This window comes from Xiphophorus maculatus, chromosome 1 (assembly GCF_002775205.1).
Source record: "Xiphophorus maculatus strain JP 163 A chromosome 1, X_maculatus-5.0-male, whole genome shotgun sequence".
In the NCBI taxonomy this organism is placed as follows: Eukaryota; Metazoa; Chordata; class Actinopteri; order Cyprinodontiformes; family Poeciliidae; genus Xiphophorus; species Xiphophorus maculatus.
The window spans coordinates 28,329,738-28,344,702 of record NC_036443.1 but is presented as its reverse complement, the minus strand read 5'-3'; the positions used below and the strand labels follow the sequence as shown (position 1 = coordinate 28,344,702).

Here is a 14,965-nt window from a genome sequence, read left to right as displayed (position 1 = left end):
TCAGCATAATTTATTTATATTTTTGTTTTTTATGTGTGGATTATTAGATTTATGTCTGGACTTTGACTGGTCCATACTAACATGACACATGTATTATTTTGTTTAGGATTTTTATCTTTCTCCACTATCATGGCTGGATGTAACTGTAGCTACCACGGCACATCATTGCCAGACATATTGAGATTAAAATCAGAAATTTTCTAGAAAAAAAAGATGGAATTCTTTAAACTCTATAAGCCGAAAATCTTCGAGAAAAAAACTTTGAAGTGTTAAATTGATAAGAATTTTCCAGAAAATGCAGGAAATGTCTAAGCTCCAAAAATTTTAAATTTGTAACAAAAAACTCAGGATTTTTTAAATTAATCTCACAGAAAAATCAAATTAGTATCTATAAAAAGAGGTTCGAAAATCAGAAATTTCAATGTTTTTTAGTTTTTTCTTGCAGATTGTCAACTTTTCAAATTCAGAAATGTCCCGGGTTTTATCCAGAACATTTTAAAAATGAATCCGAGTTTTTTGGGTGAAATGCACTCCTTTTTTTCCACCAACAGTGGCCTTAGTACGTCGTGATATTAAGAAGCACCTGTTGGAAGTTGACCTTTCAAACATTTAAAAATCAATGTGACATTACAGTAATTCACGAAGTTGTCCAAATTCAGGGTATTAGGTTTTTTAATAACGTCACAATGATAACGTTCTCATGAATAAATGGAGACAAAACTTTTTGTATTTTCTAATTCATCCATTCTCTATGGCAGTTAATCCATGTTGGGTCAGTAGGAGGGTTGAGTTGGTGCGTTTTGGGAACCTACTGGACAGAATCTATCAGAGCCAGATATTTATTTATCTGACTAAATGTGAGGTGAAAAAATACATTCGCAAACTCCAATGGACCTCAACCGCTGCTGAACGGATTTATTTATTTAGGGTTTTCTTTTAAAACCAGCAGTGGAAGGGGAGGAGATGGAGGCGTTTTCATCCAAACCTTGGAGCCCGGTGTCAGTCACCCCTCATTTCTCTGCGACCTCGGTGGCAGCATGCGTGAACCCGAGCTGCGCGCAAACCGCGCATCAGGACTGGCGCAAACCTCCCTCTGAAGTCTGAACTTTTCCGCTTTTCTTTTGCTCTCACCTTTCGCAGGTGTAACTCTTCACCAGATCTCATTTTTAGGGCGCTCTCACGTGGATCGGAGCTAAAATTACTCCTGCTTGTAGCTTGTGTAAAATGCGCCCAACGTGAGATCACCGGACGTTTTTCTTCCATTTTAATTTAAAGGTTGAATCGTTGCAAGCATGAGGGTTTTGAAGATTCAGTGTTTTCTTCTTTGCGTTTATTACTGCGTACAAGAAGGATTATCGGGGGATTTTAAGACGCACCTTAGGAGGAATTTACAATTCCAGGTAAGGATGATTTAAATATTTTATGCAACTTTCTGGAACACGCCCAGACTTAGTAAATAAAAGAGTAATTTACATCTCGTATAGGTTGCATAATATTTTCCCTGTGAAGGGTTTCCACCCTGCAGGTTGTTTATGTTTAAAGTCCCACCAATGCGCAGGATATTTGGTAATGGACCGACACAGCACGGACTTGTGTGCAGAATTAACAGGAGGCAGAGCGTGCAATCCTGTGTACAGTGAGAGCATTTATTTCCAGTTCCACTTTCCCTTCTTTCATTCATTCATGAATGGCTAATTCAACTTGTTTTGACATAAGATCTTGACCCAACCCTCATTTGCTCAGATTGGTGGCGGAATTAACCCAGTTTTGACCTATTTTATTGTGCAGTTCATCATTTCTGTAAAGCACTGATTCCCAAAAAATGTATAACACTAGATACCTGATGATGTTTTTGTTTGTTCTTTTCCAGAGAACAAAACGTCAAAGCAAACCAGCAAAACCAGTGGTAAGTTTTAACTGAGTTTACTGCCACACATAACACCAAATTAACCTAGAGGTCCAAGCTTTTAAGACATAAAGAGACGTTTCTGGGTACCTTGAGTCATGCCGCTGTGGCTTTTACCTTCAGTTTGCTTCAGGGCTAACTAAGAAATTTCCTAGGAATATACAGTAATCCTTTCTATGTAGCACAAACCACAGCGTTCTTAAATACCAGTGAACTGGAGGCCTGGAGTGGCTGTCCTCCTCCTTCATGTCGCCTCGTAATGGACTCATGTGGCCCGCACTGACCAGATCAGGCGCCAACGTCCCATAAGTAAACAAGGGAAGGGCACCGAAGTGATACGTCTCAGACTGGCACAGCTAGTTTAAGATAACAACACTGCTTCCTTTCTGCTTACTCACGTACTAAAATAGCTCCACAAAAACCTCTACCTGCACAGAGTTCATACTTGTGTCTAAAATCTGCTTTATGGAGTTTCAAAACACTTATATAGAAGAAGAAAAGCATGGAAAAAAGTATAATTTTAGTACAAGATTGCAAAATTGGGAAAATCTAAGTTGTTTTGCTAAAACACCAAGCTAACTGCTCAGTGGGAAAACGAGGGCACCATCACACATTTTGTTTTAAAGAGTAAACCCACAAGCCACATAATTACTTTATACTGCATAAGAAACTAAAAATGCAACTCCATGTCAAACCTCACCAACTGCTGGTAATGCGAGGTGCCAAACTTAACATTTCACTTGCAAGATTACTAATACTCCTCAGACTTTTTCAGATTTGGTTACAACCACAAATTTCTATGTATCTTACTGGGATTGTAGACCTTATTATGGTCCAGCACACCTAAATCAAATGTCAGATTGTGGGGTCCTTGACATGCAGTCAGGTTCTACTGAGTTCCTTTTGGCAGAGACGCATGACAGATGTAGCATTCCTCAATCTAATCATCAACATTTTGCCCAATCATCTTTGCAAAAAATAATACTTGCACCTAGTCAGATTTGTTGGAGAGTGTTTGAACATTACTGTTTGAGTCTTTCTGCAGATTGGATTTAGGCCTGGACTTTTATCTAACCATTGCATTTCAGTTCTGGTGACTGGAACTGATGGAATGTGAACCTCGTCACCATTTATAGTTTCTAACTGGGTTTCTGGCTCTATCCACATGACTTTCTATGGGCTTCTTCTTGGCACCACAAAGATCAGATTTGTGGAGAATATTTTTTTTCCATGGCATTGTACAAAACCAAGGCGTTTAACTGACATGGCTACTCAACCTTGTAACAACAAAACAATCCAGTCTGCAACGTTCGGGGAATTTCCAGGGAAATTTGATTAGATAGTGGTACCTGAACAATGGTTTTAAAAAGCACAGAAAAAGCTTAATATGGATCACTGATATGTATTCTGTGAAGTTTAGTGGGGTATCGATGTGTATCGCTTTCCGAACGTTGAGTGCTGCCATCCATTCTTTTCATCGATTTCTCTGCTGCCTCCTGCCAATATGGCGACGTTAACAAACTTGGTCACGTGACTTCTGGAGCTCTATGAAGGTGGATGACCTTGTCTGACTTGGTAGGTATTAATTTTCACATGATGGTCAAATCAGTTCTCTGAAGCTTTAGATCTGGTTTTAGTTCAGGTCAGTTACCAGGACTTGTTGGGTTTGCAGTTGTGCTAATCTGGTCTTAGCCTTCCTATTCAGTTCCACTCAATTCTCAGCTCCTTTCAGTTCTCCATTTGGGCTTTCGCCCATTGACTTGGATTCCTCCATTAGAATTTCAATCGAGCCTATCATCGGACAAACGAAGAAGTTGTGAAGAATGACGTCAATTTTCTGCTCTGTTTTGGAATTATAGTCTGCCTGTAGTTTTGGAAATGGCAGCAATGGAAGTCAATAAAACCTTTCAGTCCATGTTGGCCACACTTCCAAATACTGAGTTAACATTAACAGCCATGATAGATGTTTGTTTACATTGAGTTTTGGCATAAAATTTACACCATAGGTAAGCTTCATAGTGTCAAACTGTCACATTAATTACATATGTCATGGACAAAAGTTATCAATTAGGTAAAATTTAAAACTTCAACAAAGACCACGTCTGCAGGAAGGAATCATTTCTCAATATCTGAGCATACCAGGGTCACGTTCTGCTATATTCTTTCCATTTTCACATTATGGATTAGCCAGTATTATGTAGGACTTTTAAAACCTGGGGTAATATTTTATAATCTAAGTCTTCTAAAGAAAGTTGGTAGTTCTCAGATTTATTTAGGGGTGTAAGAGTCAAGAGGAATACAACACTTTTAAAATTGTATTTGTTTTATAAAGCAAGTTTTCATTTCACTTTCCAATTACAAGACACTAAATGCATCCTTGTTTTTCAAAGACATTGTCTCAGAATATTGTTTTACATTCAAATAACTAACCGTAAAAAAAAAAAAATAAATCTCCTACTGTACTTTTAGTTTTTCTGTTGCCATGTGTGTTTTTTGTGCCACCAGCTGAAGGTCACAGACTACCATGTCAGGTGTTCGGTGGTGTCTCGTTACGCTGTCACAACGATCCAGAGTTCGGTGTGGAACCAGCTGCCCAACACTAAAGAGGCAGCGTTTGAGGTGGACCTGCCCTCGTCAGCTTTCATCTCCAACTTTACCATGTAAGAAAACCAAAAGAAATTCATTTTATCTGCATGTTTGAGCTCCTACTGCAAGTATTATTCACAAACGCTTCCACAAACATGTAAGAAAAACAGAAAATATAGAAATATTTAGAAACACTGTAATATTTAAAAATACATTAGAATATTATTAGACAGTTTATTTTGGTAACTCACTATGAGAAACACATCATAGAGATTAATTATGCACTAATTGATGTCTTCAACTTTTTGTATTAATTTTGAAGATTTTCTTCTTATAGTTAATGAAAACACAACTTAAGATTTGAATAGAAGAAGAAGTTATCAGATTAGTTACCGCAGCTATGCATATGATACACAGCTATACATTAAGATGTCACCATGTGACTGTGAACCAGTTCACGAGCTGAGAAGATGATTAGAACAAGTCAATATGCTGCAGCTCTATTCAGCTAAACAGAAAGAAACTAAAGTTATCTTTACACCTAAAGAGGAACGATCTAGAGTCACAGCTTCAAAAATCAATAAGACACATCAAAATGTTGGTACATTTTTCATGTATTTTGCTCTAAACAGGTGGGGTTTTAGTCTTGATTTAAAGAAACTCAGTGTTTCAGCTGTTTTGCAGTTTTCTGGAAGTTTGTTCCAGATTTGTGGCTGTTTCTCCATGTTTAGTTCTTTTTCTGGGGATAGATAACATATATTTATATCACAAAGAGCCTTTGGTTTCACAAATGGAGCTAAAATTCACATATTTCAAGTCTTCATAGCCACTGGGACTAAATTGAGACAGATATCAGTAATGTTCTTGATGACAGCCATAATCCAGAGATAAACGTTTGGATAAATGACGTAAAGAACTTTAATTCCATTACTAAAAAGCCTGGCATCTATTCTATTTAAAAATGCTACCTATAAATAAAACAAACAAGTGGGCTTTGCTGGATTTGGGAGCGGAAGCAGGTCAGGAGGAGGGGAAACCAGAAGCTGAATGAATACCAGGCTTTGTAAATGGAAGTCAGAAAGTTAACAGAGAAAATGACAGAGGTTGGCCCAGTCGTCCCTTTTTTCTCCCCACATCGTTTACTGAGGCAGCCTGCCAGTTTTCATACACCTACTCTACACAAGCCTACATCTACTGTATACTACATACATAGGTGGATGTAGACTTTGGATGTGGAGTCAATATTTTTAAGTATGTGTGGGCTTTTTTCTCATATTTTTACACACACAAAACCAAAACAGCCCTATCTCCAGATACCTTGAGGGAAATAAGTGTAGCAGACGTATTACGTTGGTTCTTTGGCATTTTTGCGTGTGTGAAACTAAGAAGTCTGTGTTCTGTGTGATGTTCAGTCATTTCCTCAGCTACTATGCCAGCCACATGCATAAATACACCCGGCACACACACTTTCCACTCTCCGCTTATGTGATTTCTGCTCTCTGTCAAATACGACCCAGTTTATTTTAGTTGCACTTTTTTGCTCATTAGAAATATTTACTTAAAAGACATGACCTTAAAGTGACACCCTGTCTCATGACATCATAGATCTTCAGTCTTTTAGAACTGAGAGTATTTATAGATCAACCTGAGAAGATCAAAGTTCCTCAAGGTTGTTTTTCCATTTAAAACCTTCAACCCCAACCCTCGTAAGGGATGAACGTTTGCTTTACAAAACAAGAGTCAAAATAAAGTAAATCTCTCTCAAAACTCACTTCAGTCCACTAAAGGTAACATAATCTGGCTACTGTATGTCACACAAAGAACTGCTTCTTTCTCCTCTTCCCTCTATCCCACCAGAGCCTCCAATGGTAAGGTGTATGTTGCCCAAGTGAAGGAAAGAGCGGCAGCCAGGAAAATTTACGACGCCGCTAAAAAGCAAGGAAAAACAGCCGGACTTGTCGCCACCAAGTTAGTTTTTTTAAAACCTCTTGTGAGCAAAGAAATTTTCCTTACCTCTTTGGTTTCGTAGAACTTCTTAAAAACGACCTGAACTTTTTACTTGCCTTATTCGTTTTGTCATTGCAGAGAAAGGGAAATCGAGAAGTTTCGTGTAGCAGTGAGCGTACCGTCGGGAACTCGGATGTCTTTCGTCCTGATCTACGAGGAATTGTTACCTCGTCGACTCGGCCGCTACGAGCTCAGTTTGGGTCTGAGGACCGGGCAGCCGGTGCAGAACCTCACGTTGGACGTCAGCATACATGAAAGAACGGGGATCAGTTTCATCAAAGCTCTTCCTCTGAAGACGAGTCGCCTGCTGTCAAACTCTGCCCAGGGTAAGACACAAGGAAGTATAATTTAAAACAGAAAAATCTCTGAATACTAGTTTGATATCACTGGTACGTTGCCAAGTGTCCACTGTGTTTGAGAATAAAGTCCAAAATTCTGGAAATTCAGTCATAAAAAGATAGGAAACTTTTTATATACATCCCAAGTAATACTAAATATATTATAATGCGATTAATTAATTGACAATCAGCAGTCCAGTTGAGTGTATCCATCCATCCATCCATCCATCCATTTTCTGTTCACCCTTGTCCCTAATGGGGTCGGGAGGGTTGCTGGTGCCCATCTCCAGCTACGTTCCAGGCGAGAGGCGGGGTACACCCTGGACAGGTCGCCAGTCTGTCGCAGGGCAACACAGAGACATACAGGACAAACAACCATGCACACACACACTCACACCTAGGGAGAATTTAGAGAAACCAATTTACCTGACAGTCATGTTTTTGGACTGTGGGAGGAAGCCGGAGTACCCGGAGAGAACCCACGCATGCACAGGGAGAACATGCAAACTCCATGCAGAAAGACCCCGGCCGGGAATCGAACCCAGGACCTTCTTGCTGCAAGGCAACAGTGCTACCAACTGCGCCACTGAATCAAAACATTTACTTTTTCTTTAACAAATAATAAAAATCCATTGTTTTTTGTACACTTCAGGTTGAAATTAAATAAATTTAGCACCTAGAAAAGACTATCTTGTTTTATTATTCCCTGAAATATAACACTTAAAATCTATATGAGATGCACTTCAGCATAGACCTGTGTATAACCTCAGCAACTAAATCAGTTGAACATAGATTACTTTCTACAACTGCATTTTAAGTGAAATATTAGTAAGAAAAACAGTCAGTAAAACCAGACAATGTATATAAGATAGACTTAAAGTCATGGTTTCATAAGCTGTTGGATTAATTTCACAGTAGATAACTGAACAGACTGAAGAAGGAGAAAAAAGAGGGAAAAGTCAGAATTAGCAACCTGAACTCACAACTCAATAATCGTTTGAAAATAAATCTTTCCAAGTTTGTCTGCTGAGAGCAAACAGTTTAAATCTTTAGGAGCCCAGATTGCCAGTCATCAGCGCTCGGATCTCTACTTTCCAAGTTTTTTCTGCAAAAATAAGCTTTCGGTTATAGAGGGTAAAAATTCAAGCTCTCTTTGTGCAAAATAGATAAAATTAGACCAAGATAAAGATTTTCGTCCCATTCCTTTGTCACTTTCTGCTTCTGTTTGTGCATTTAATGGTGATCTATCAATATGCCTGATGAAGCACTGCCTTCCTTCAGGTGACTCCAGCCCTCCTGCCTCCACTCAGGTTGAGCAGAGCGATAATTGTGCTAGAATTTACTACAGCCCAACTGTACTGCAGCAAACCAGCGTATCCTCCAAAGGGTTAAATGCAGATTTCATCATTCAGTATGATGTGGAGCTTAAAGACCTCTTGGGTGATGTTCAGGTCAGCTGCATCGTTTACTTCTGGTTTATCAAAGTCACTTGAATCTCACTAAATCTTTGACTTCTCACGCCCGTTAGGTGTATGATGGCTACTTTGTGCATTACTTTGCACCAAGAGGGCTTCCAGTGGTCCCCAAGGATATTATATTTGTCATAGATATCAGTGGGTCTATGATAGGCACCAAGATAAAGCAGGTAAAGAGGAGAAATCATCTGGAAGATGAAATACTTTCTCTAAAATAGCTTCACTTGCTGTTTTTTCTGTTTAAGACAAAAGTGGGTCAATAACACCATTGATTTCTGTCAGTAGACCAAGCAGGCGATGAATACCATCCTTGGAGACCTTAGAGAAGGAGACCACTTTAACATCATCACCTTCTCAGATAAGGTTCACACTTGGAAGAAAGGTCGAACAGTGCGAGCAACTCGGCAGAATGTGAGAGATGCCAAAGAGTTTGTGAGGAGAATTAATGCGGAGGGATGTGAGTTGAAATTTGATCCTTTGCATCAAATGTATATTGTCTGTACGAATAAAACTGATTATGTTGACTTTACTGTCATATCAGGGACAAATATCAACGCAGCTCTTCTATCTGCTGCCCAGCTTGTTAACCCTTCATCCTCTGGATCCTCCAGCCGCCTTGCATCCCAACGGGTTCCTCTGGTTATCTTTCTGACAGATGGTGAAGCAACCACTGGAGTGACATCTGGTGACACCATCCTTAATAACGCCAAGAAGGCATTGGGCTCAGTTACTCTCTTTGGCATTGCCTTTGGCGATGATGCAGACTTCCTTCTCCTTAGACGCCTGGCTTTGGAGAACCAAGGTGTGGCCAGGATGGTGTATGAGGAAGCAGACGCAGCTTTGCAGCTAAAGGGTTTCTATGATGAAGTGGCCAACCCTTTGCTGTCAGACATCCAGCTTTCCTACATGGACGATCAGGCGTTTGACGTCACCCATACCCTGTTCCCAAACTACTTCCAAGGCTCGGAGTTAGTTGTGGCAGGAAGGGTAAAACCTGGAGTCAAAGACTTAAAGGTGTCAGTCTCAGCAACTGATTCAAAGCATAACATAAGCCTGGAAGATAATGTGCTTATTTCCAGTGCAAAAGAAAATGGGAGCACAGGTTTTCTAAATTGTTCAGGAGAGTTGGAAGGAGTGTCCAACTTTGTGCGTCGTCTCTGGGCATATTTCACCATCAAAGAGCTACTACTGGCCAAACTCAATGCAACTGACCCTGCAACTCAAAGGTTACTGGCAGACAAAGCCACCAACCTCTCCCTCAAATATAACTTTGTGACCCCAGTCACTTCTTTGGTTGTTGTAAAGCCAGATGCAGATGAAGCAGCATTGACCACAGTGAAACCCACAACTACTGGCACTACCACCACCACAGCAACAACAACAGCGCGCCCCACCGACATGTTAACCGCTAGAGTTCCCAGAAAGCCCAGCCTTAGGTTACACCCACCTCAACAGCCTGCAAATAAACAGAAAACTAAGCCTTTGCCAGTGTCTCTGGCTAAAACAAAGGCTCCACCAGCCAAAAAAACAGCCATAAACCCAAGTTCCAGTCCCATCAAAACTGCCCCAGCAACAATCTCTGGAAAAAAACTTGCTGCCTCCCAAGATGATCCAAAAACACCCATTCGTTCTCCAAAGTTATCCACTTCTCTTCTAAATGCTCTAAAAACCGCACAGCCTCCTGCTCCCGGCAAAACGACCACTATCCCAACGTCAACGGCTAAGCAAACATTGGATACCAGCCCTTCACCACACCTCACTTCATCCAGAACCGACCCTGCACCTGGAACAAGGAGAACCAGTCCTGGGAAAACATCAGGGCCAGTTTCAGAGGTGGAGAACCGCACTAGATCTGCCCCAGATCTTCATCAGTCCGAAACTACTCCTGTAGCAACACTGCGCTCGCCCACCCCAGCCTCACCGCCAGATGTTGGACACAACAACTCAAATCTGGATGTTGATACCAATCTGAGCATTGCCACCCTGGTGTTGGGAACCTTTGCTCCCATGCCCGGTGTTACAGATGGACCAGGACTGTGGGAAGCAGCTGGACTTCTGGGTAAGTAACACAGTAGCTGCGTTTCCGTTGACCATGTCAACGACTTAACATTTTGATAATAACGGAAACACGGCAATAAAAAAAAAAAAGACAACTCAGAAACGCTGATCAAAAACCAGATGATGCCACTGGCGCAAACATATTCGCCCGTATGATTTTAATTGTGTTTCTTATTTAATGAAAACACCGCAATTGGAGAAATTGTGTTTTTTCGACATTAGCGGACTACTGGCAGTTTTGCGAACATTGGTAATGGAAACTCTGCTACTGTTTGCCGTTTTTCTGGCATCCCGACAAAAATGAAATTCAATCAAATCAAACAATCATTATGAATGAATGGATGGAGTGAGTGCTGGTTTTCATATTTTAATTAAAAATAAATCCTCTGTCTTTCTTCCCTAGATGTCTCTGCCTCCATTCAAAGTGAAGAAGGTACATTTCATTTGCCTCCTAATCTATCTTATTTTTATTTTGTTGTTCATCACCTGAGGGAAGTTGGCTCCTCCTGCTGTCTTCTAGTCAGACAAAATTGGTGTAAAACATTTATGCTGCATTTTGTTTGTGCCGCTATTATTTTAAAGGTATTAATAAATGTTTTAGGGGGTCATCAAAGGTCAGCATCTATCAACTGTGCTTCCAAAACTGTAGCTGTATAATGTTTATATTAAAATCTTAAAATTGTAATAAAAAATTGCTGCATAAATGTAGCACAGTTGATTGACACCGTATTTTTTTATTTTGTAAATATAGCTGGGCTCGTTGATCTCTGATGACATCTGGAAACATTTATTAATATCTTTAAAATGAGAGCGGCACAAACACAATGCAAATCAATATGTTTAATTTGAAGGAGGAGGGGAAGCCAACTTCACTCAGGTTTTATAAACCTATTTCTAATTTGGAAAACCTGCTTGGGATTGAGAATTTAACACATTTTTGCTGTTTTCCTTTTGAATAGATCTGAATCTTGTTACAGGTAAGGGTAACAACTCTTCATTAAAACAAAATCTCTTCACATAAGCAATAAAAGTGATTTTTAAAAAAATTTTAATGACTCCTTCTCTTTGCCAGATTATGATGCAACATATAATTATGACTACGATATCAGCTACGACACCTGTAAGTCAGTTTTTCTTTGATTCGGTAAAACAAAATAAGCATCTGATGTTTTACGTTAAAATTGTTCCCGTGTTTTCTCAGGGGATGACAGCAGTGATTCATTTGGTGAGTATTTCGAAGGGGAGTGTAATTCGTAGTAGTGTTGTTCTCTGCAATACATGTCTAGTCCTGTCATTGGTTTCAGTGCTTGGGAGTGAGGAGGACTGTCCTTTAGCTGAATGTCTTGTCCTTTTAGAACCTCAATCCAGACTCAACTCTGTGAGGCTCTTCTCCTCATCAGGTCAGGATTCATTTATTATTTTAAATCACAAAGTTGTGATGTCTGGCTTTATTTAGCTGCTGGATTCTCTGTTGTAGTGGATGGAGATCCTCATTTTGTGGTCCAACTTCCAAAGTTGCACCAGGATCTGTGTTTCACTGTGGACGGCAGAGCCAATGACGTTCTCAGACTTCTGGAGGATCCAGAGCGAGGTAAGCATTCGATTTAATTGCTAACATTTGATTATTCTAACGATTAATCGAGTAAAATTTGTAGATTCTGCAGATTTTTCATTAAACCACGTAAGCATATTTTAACAGAGTGATACCTTGCTCTTCCAGGTATCATTGTGGACGGTCACCTGATGGGGGCTCCCCCAAAGCCTGGAGCAGAAGGCCGTTCTCGAACGTACTTCGACCGGCTCACCATCTCACTACCAGCTGGCAGTTCGGCTGACATCATGATCACCTTGACGCTGGATGGGGTGGTAGTGGATGGAGAAGGACGGGAGATCCTCCCCACCAATCAGCAGGGATCTGTGACCAGGCAGGGCGTGACTGTGACTGTGGACAACCATCAGAGCTGCTGGATCGAGCTGGCGAAAGGTGTGCACTTCCTGGTGCTGTTCCATCACTACAAACACCCCAACTACCTGCAGATGGCTCACCTGGGCTTTTACATCACAGATGGAAGAGGGCTGTCAAGGTCGACCCAAGGCCTTCTGGGTAAGCTGTCGGACGTTTTTGTCTTAAAGTAGGAGATCTTAAAATCGTACCTTGTATCAAGTGTGTTGAGTTGCAGAGTCTTTGGTTTTAGTAACCTTATTGCTTCTTGGTGAAGAATATCTGGTCAGGAACACATCCAGGATTAACCAACTAATTTTCACTACAAAAACACAAAATCTTACCAAGTATTTTAGGTCAGAACCTGTTCCACTGGTAGAATATTTCACTTACAACAAGAGAAAAATGTCTTATGAATGAAATTTGGGCCAGGTTAATTAAAAACAGACAAATATGAGAATAAAGTCCTATCACTACCTAAATAAAGTCATAATAACATGAGAATAAAGTCATAATGTTACAAGAATAAAGTCGTAATAACATAAGAATAAAGTCATAATATTTAGATTTTGTTCAAACTTTATGCAGATTGCCTGCATAAAGTTGCAGTAGTAATACAAGAATAAAGTTGTAGCATTGAAAAAATAAAGTCGGAATAATGAGAATAAAGTTGTAATAATATGAGAATAACATCATAATTTTACGAGAATAAAATTGTAGTATTACTAGACTAAAGTCATAATGTTCGGACTTTATTCTGATAATTGTACTTATTTATTTTATTTTTCTTTGCCTGGCCCTAATACTCCACTGCAAAAACCTGTGTGAGTTATGAAAAATAAAAACTTACTTAACATGATGAAGAAACTGATAGAGAGTAAATTAACAAGGACTTTTTTATTTGACTTGTCTTTTGTCAACCAGTTTGCTAGAACAAATCCCAGAACATATACGCCACTGGCACATTTTTTGAGGACAAAAGCATTGAAATTCTGAGCATTTGTAAGATTTTAATAGGTCTAAAAATAAAATTTATTAAAGTTATGGCTTTTTAAGACTTTGCAGAAACCCTCTGTTAAATTCACTGTTACTTAAAACCCTGGATTATAATTTTATGGCGAGGAAATGTAGTTATAGTTAATTATTGCTCCTCTTTATCTGCCTGCAGGCCAGTTTCAGCACTCTGACATGACTGTAACTGTGACGACCGATCATCACCCCAAAAACAAAGACAGGGTTCAAGCGAGGGGAATGTTGAGGTGGGCAGCGCAGCAGATGGACGTGACTTTACAGGACAAGACGGTGAAAGACTCGGTGCAAAAACGCCACCTGGGCAAATGCTGGGTGGTTCCCAAGGTGGAGATCGAGAGACTGCTGGGTCACTCCTACGAGAGTTACGTGGTGAACAATATGTAACCCAAGCTGAGTTGGGCTACATATCCAACTCAGCTCCACCTGTTGCTTGCCCACAGCACGGCTCAGGTACCAGGACCCACACAAAGGACGAAGCTGACTGAGAGTCTGCTGGATAAGAACGACAGACACAGAGGCGGTTGTGAAACAGGAAGAACTGGGTGGTGCAGCTTGGAGGCAGAAAGAAGAAGTTAGGAAAATAATAGTTAAAATCTACAGTTACTCAAATACAGAACTGAACAGAGGCTCTTTACCTCTCCCTGGATTCGTTTTGTGTCTGTCACAGAGACTCGATGTGCTTCTAGTCGCATGGCAACAACAGATCATCTATTTATGCTGCCGCTTTGAAAGTTATTTATTGGAATGATCTTATATGTCGTTCTTTTACAATGGCACAATAGGTCTATTGGAGACAGAAAAAAATGAAGTACATTTCTGCTAAAACATTTTCTAGCTAATAGAGTTTGAAAAGTTGAAAATTTGCCAGAAAAAACTCAAATTTTTTAGATTAATCTGAGATATTTTTGTGAAACAAAAAACGAGTTTTAAGTCAAAAATTTGCTAAAAAAGTTTCAGAAATTTTCTAGAAAACAAAAGAAAATGTCTGAGTTTGTAAAGTTGGAAATTTGCTAGCAGTCCAGAAATTTTGAGAAAAATCTCAGAAATTAAAAAAAAAAAAAGTCAAAAATGCGCTAGAAAAAAAAAACTCAGAAATTTCCACTTTTGCAACTCTAAAAATTTCCAAGTTGAAAATCTTTAGATTTTTGAAATTCTGATCTTTTTTTTTTCAAGAAAATTTCTGAGATTAACCCCTCAAATTTTTTTTTTTTTCTAGCAATTTTTCCACTTTTCAATAGAAATTTCCTTGTTTTTTTAGGAAAAGTTTCTGAGTTTACTCTTAAAATTTTTTGGGGGAGGGGGGTTAGTCAGAAATAGACTCCATTTTTTATCTACAATGGTCCTAATACGCCGTAGTATTACTTTGTCTAAATCATATGTAATTTTTAAAAAAGCATCACTCTGTATGTATGTGAAATTATATTATTCCCAGAAAATGAAAAAGACATTTGAGGCAGTTTTTCCAGGTTTGCCATGTGCTTTTTATTTTTCTATCATTTCATTTCATAGTTTAATTGGTTTTATTTGTTACACAAGACGTTAGGTATTGTTCACATACTAGTGATCAAACAAGGACAGTAAGTTTTCTACTACTCAGCCTGGACTATTTCTTTTGTCAATT

At 39.4% G+C, this 14,965-nt stretch overlaps 1 protein-coding gene across 3 annotated transcripts; it reads left to right on the top strand.

The window, feature by feature from the left end:
* Nucleotides 1–28: 28 nt before the first annotated feature.
* Nucleotides 29–14,204, top strand: itih6 (inter-alpha-trypsin inhibitor heavy chain family member 6). 3 transcript variants are annotated; one of them, XM_023338087.1, is made up of 17 exons: nt 29–1,400; nt 1,871–1,906; nt 4,412–4,566; nt 6,350–6,460; nt 6,578–6,825; nt 8,119–8,288; nt 8,366–8,482; nt 8,598–8,769; nt 8,854–10,371; nt 10,774–10,803; nt 11,330–11,347; nt 11,443–11,490; nt 11,572–11,595; nt 11,726–11,770; nt 11,848–11,961; nt 12,091–12,474; nt 13,481–14,204. In XM_023338087.1, the coding sequence occupies exons 1-17, from the start codon at nt 1,293–1,295 to the stop codon at nt 13,726–13,728; spliced, it is 3,546 nt and encodes a 1,181-aa protein (XP_023193855.1). In that variant the 5' UTR covers nt 29–1,292; the 3' UTR covers nt 13,729–14,204. The 3 variants fall into 3 exon arrangements, with proteins under 3 accessions (XP_023193855.1, XP_023193851.1, XP_023193864.1); XM_023338083.1 differs by having other exon boundaries at nt 11,675–11,770; XM_023338096.1 differs by lacking the exons at nt 29–1,400; nt 1,871–1,906; nt 4,412–4,566 and having other exon boundaries at nt 6,403–6,482; nt 11,675–11,770.
* Nucleotides 14,205–14,965: the final 761 nt, after the last annotated feature.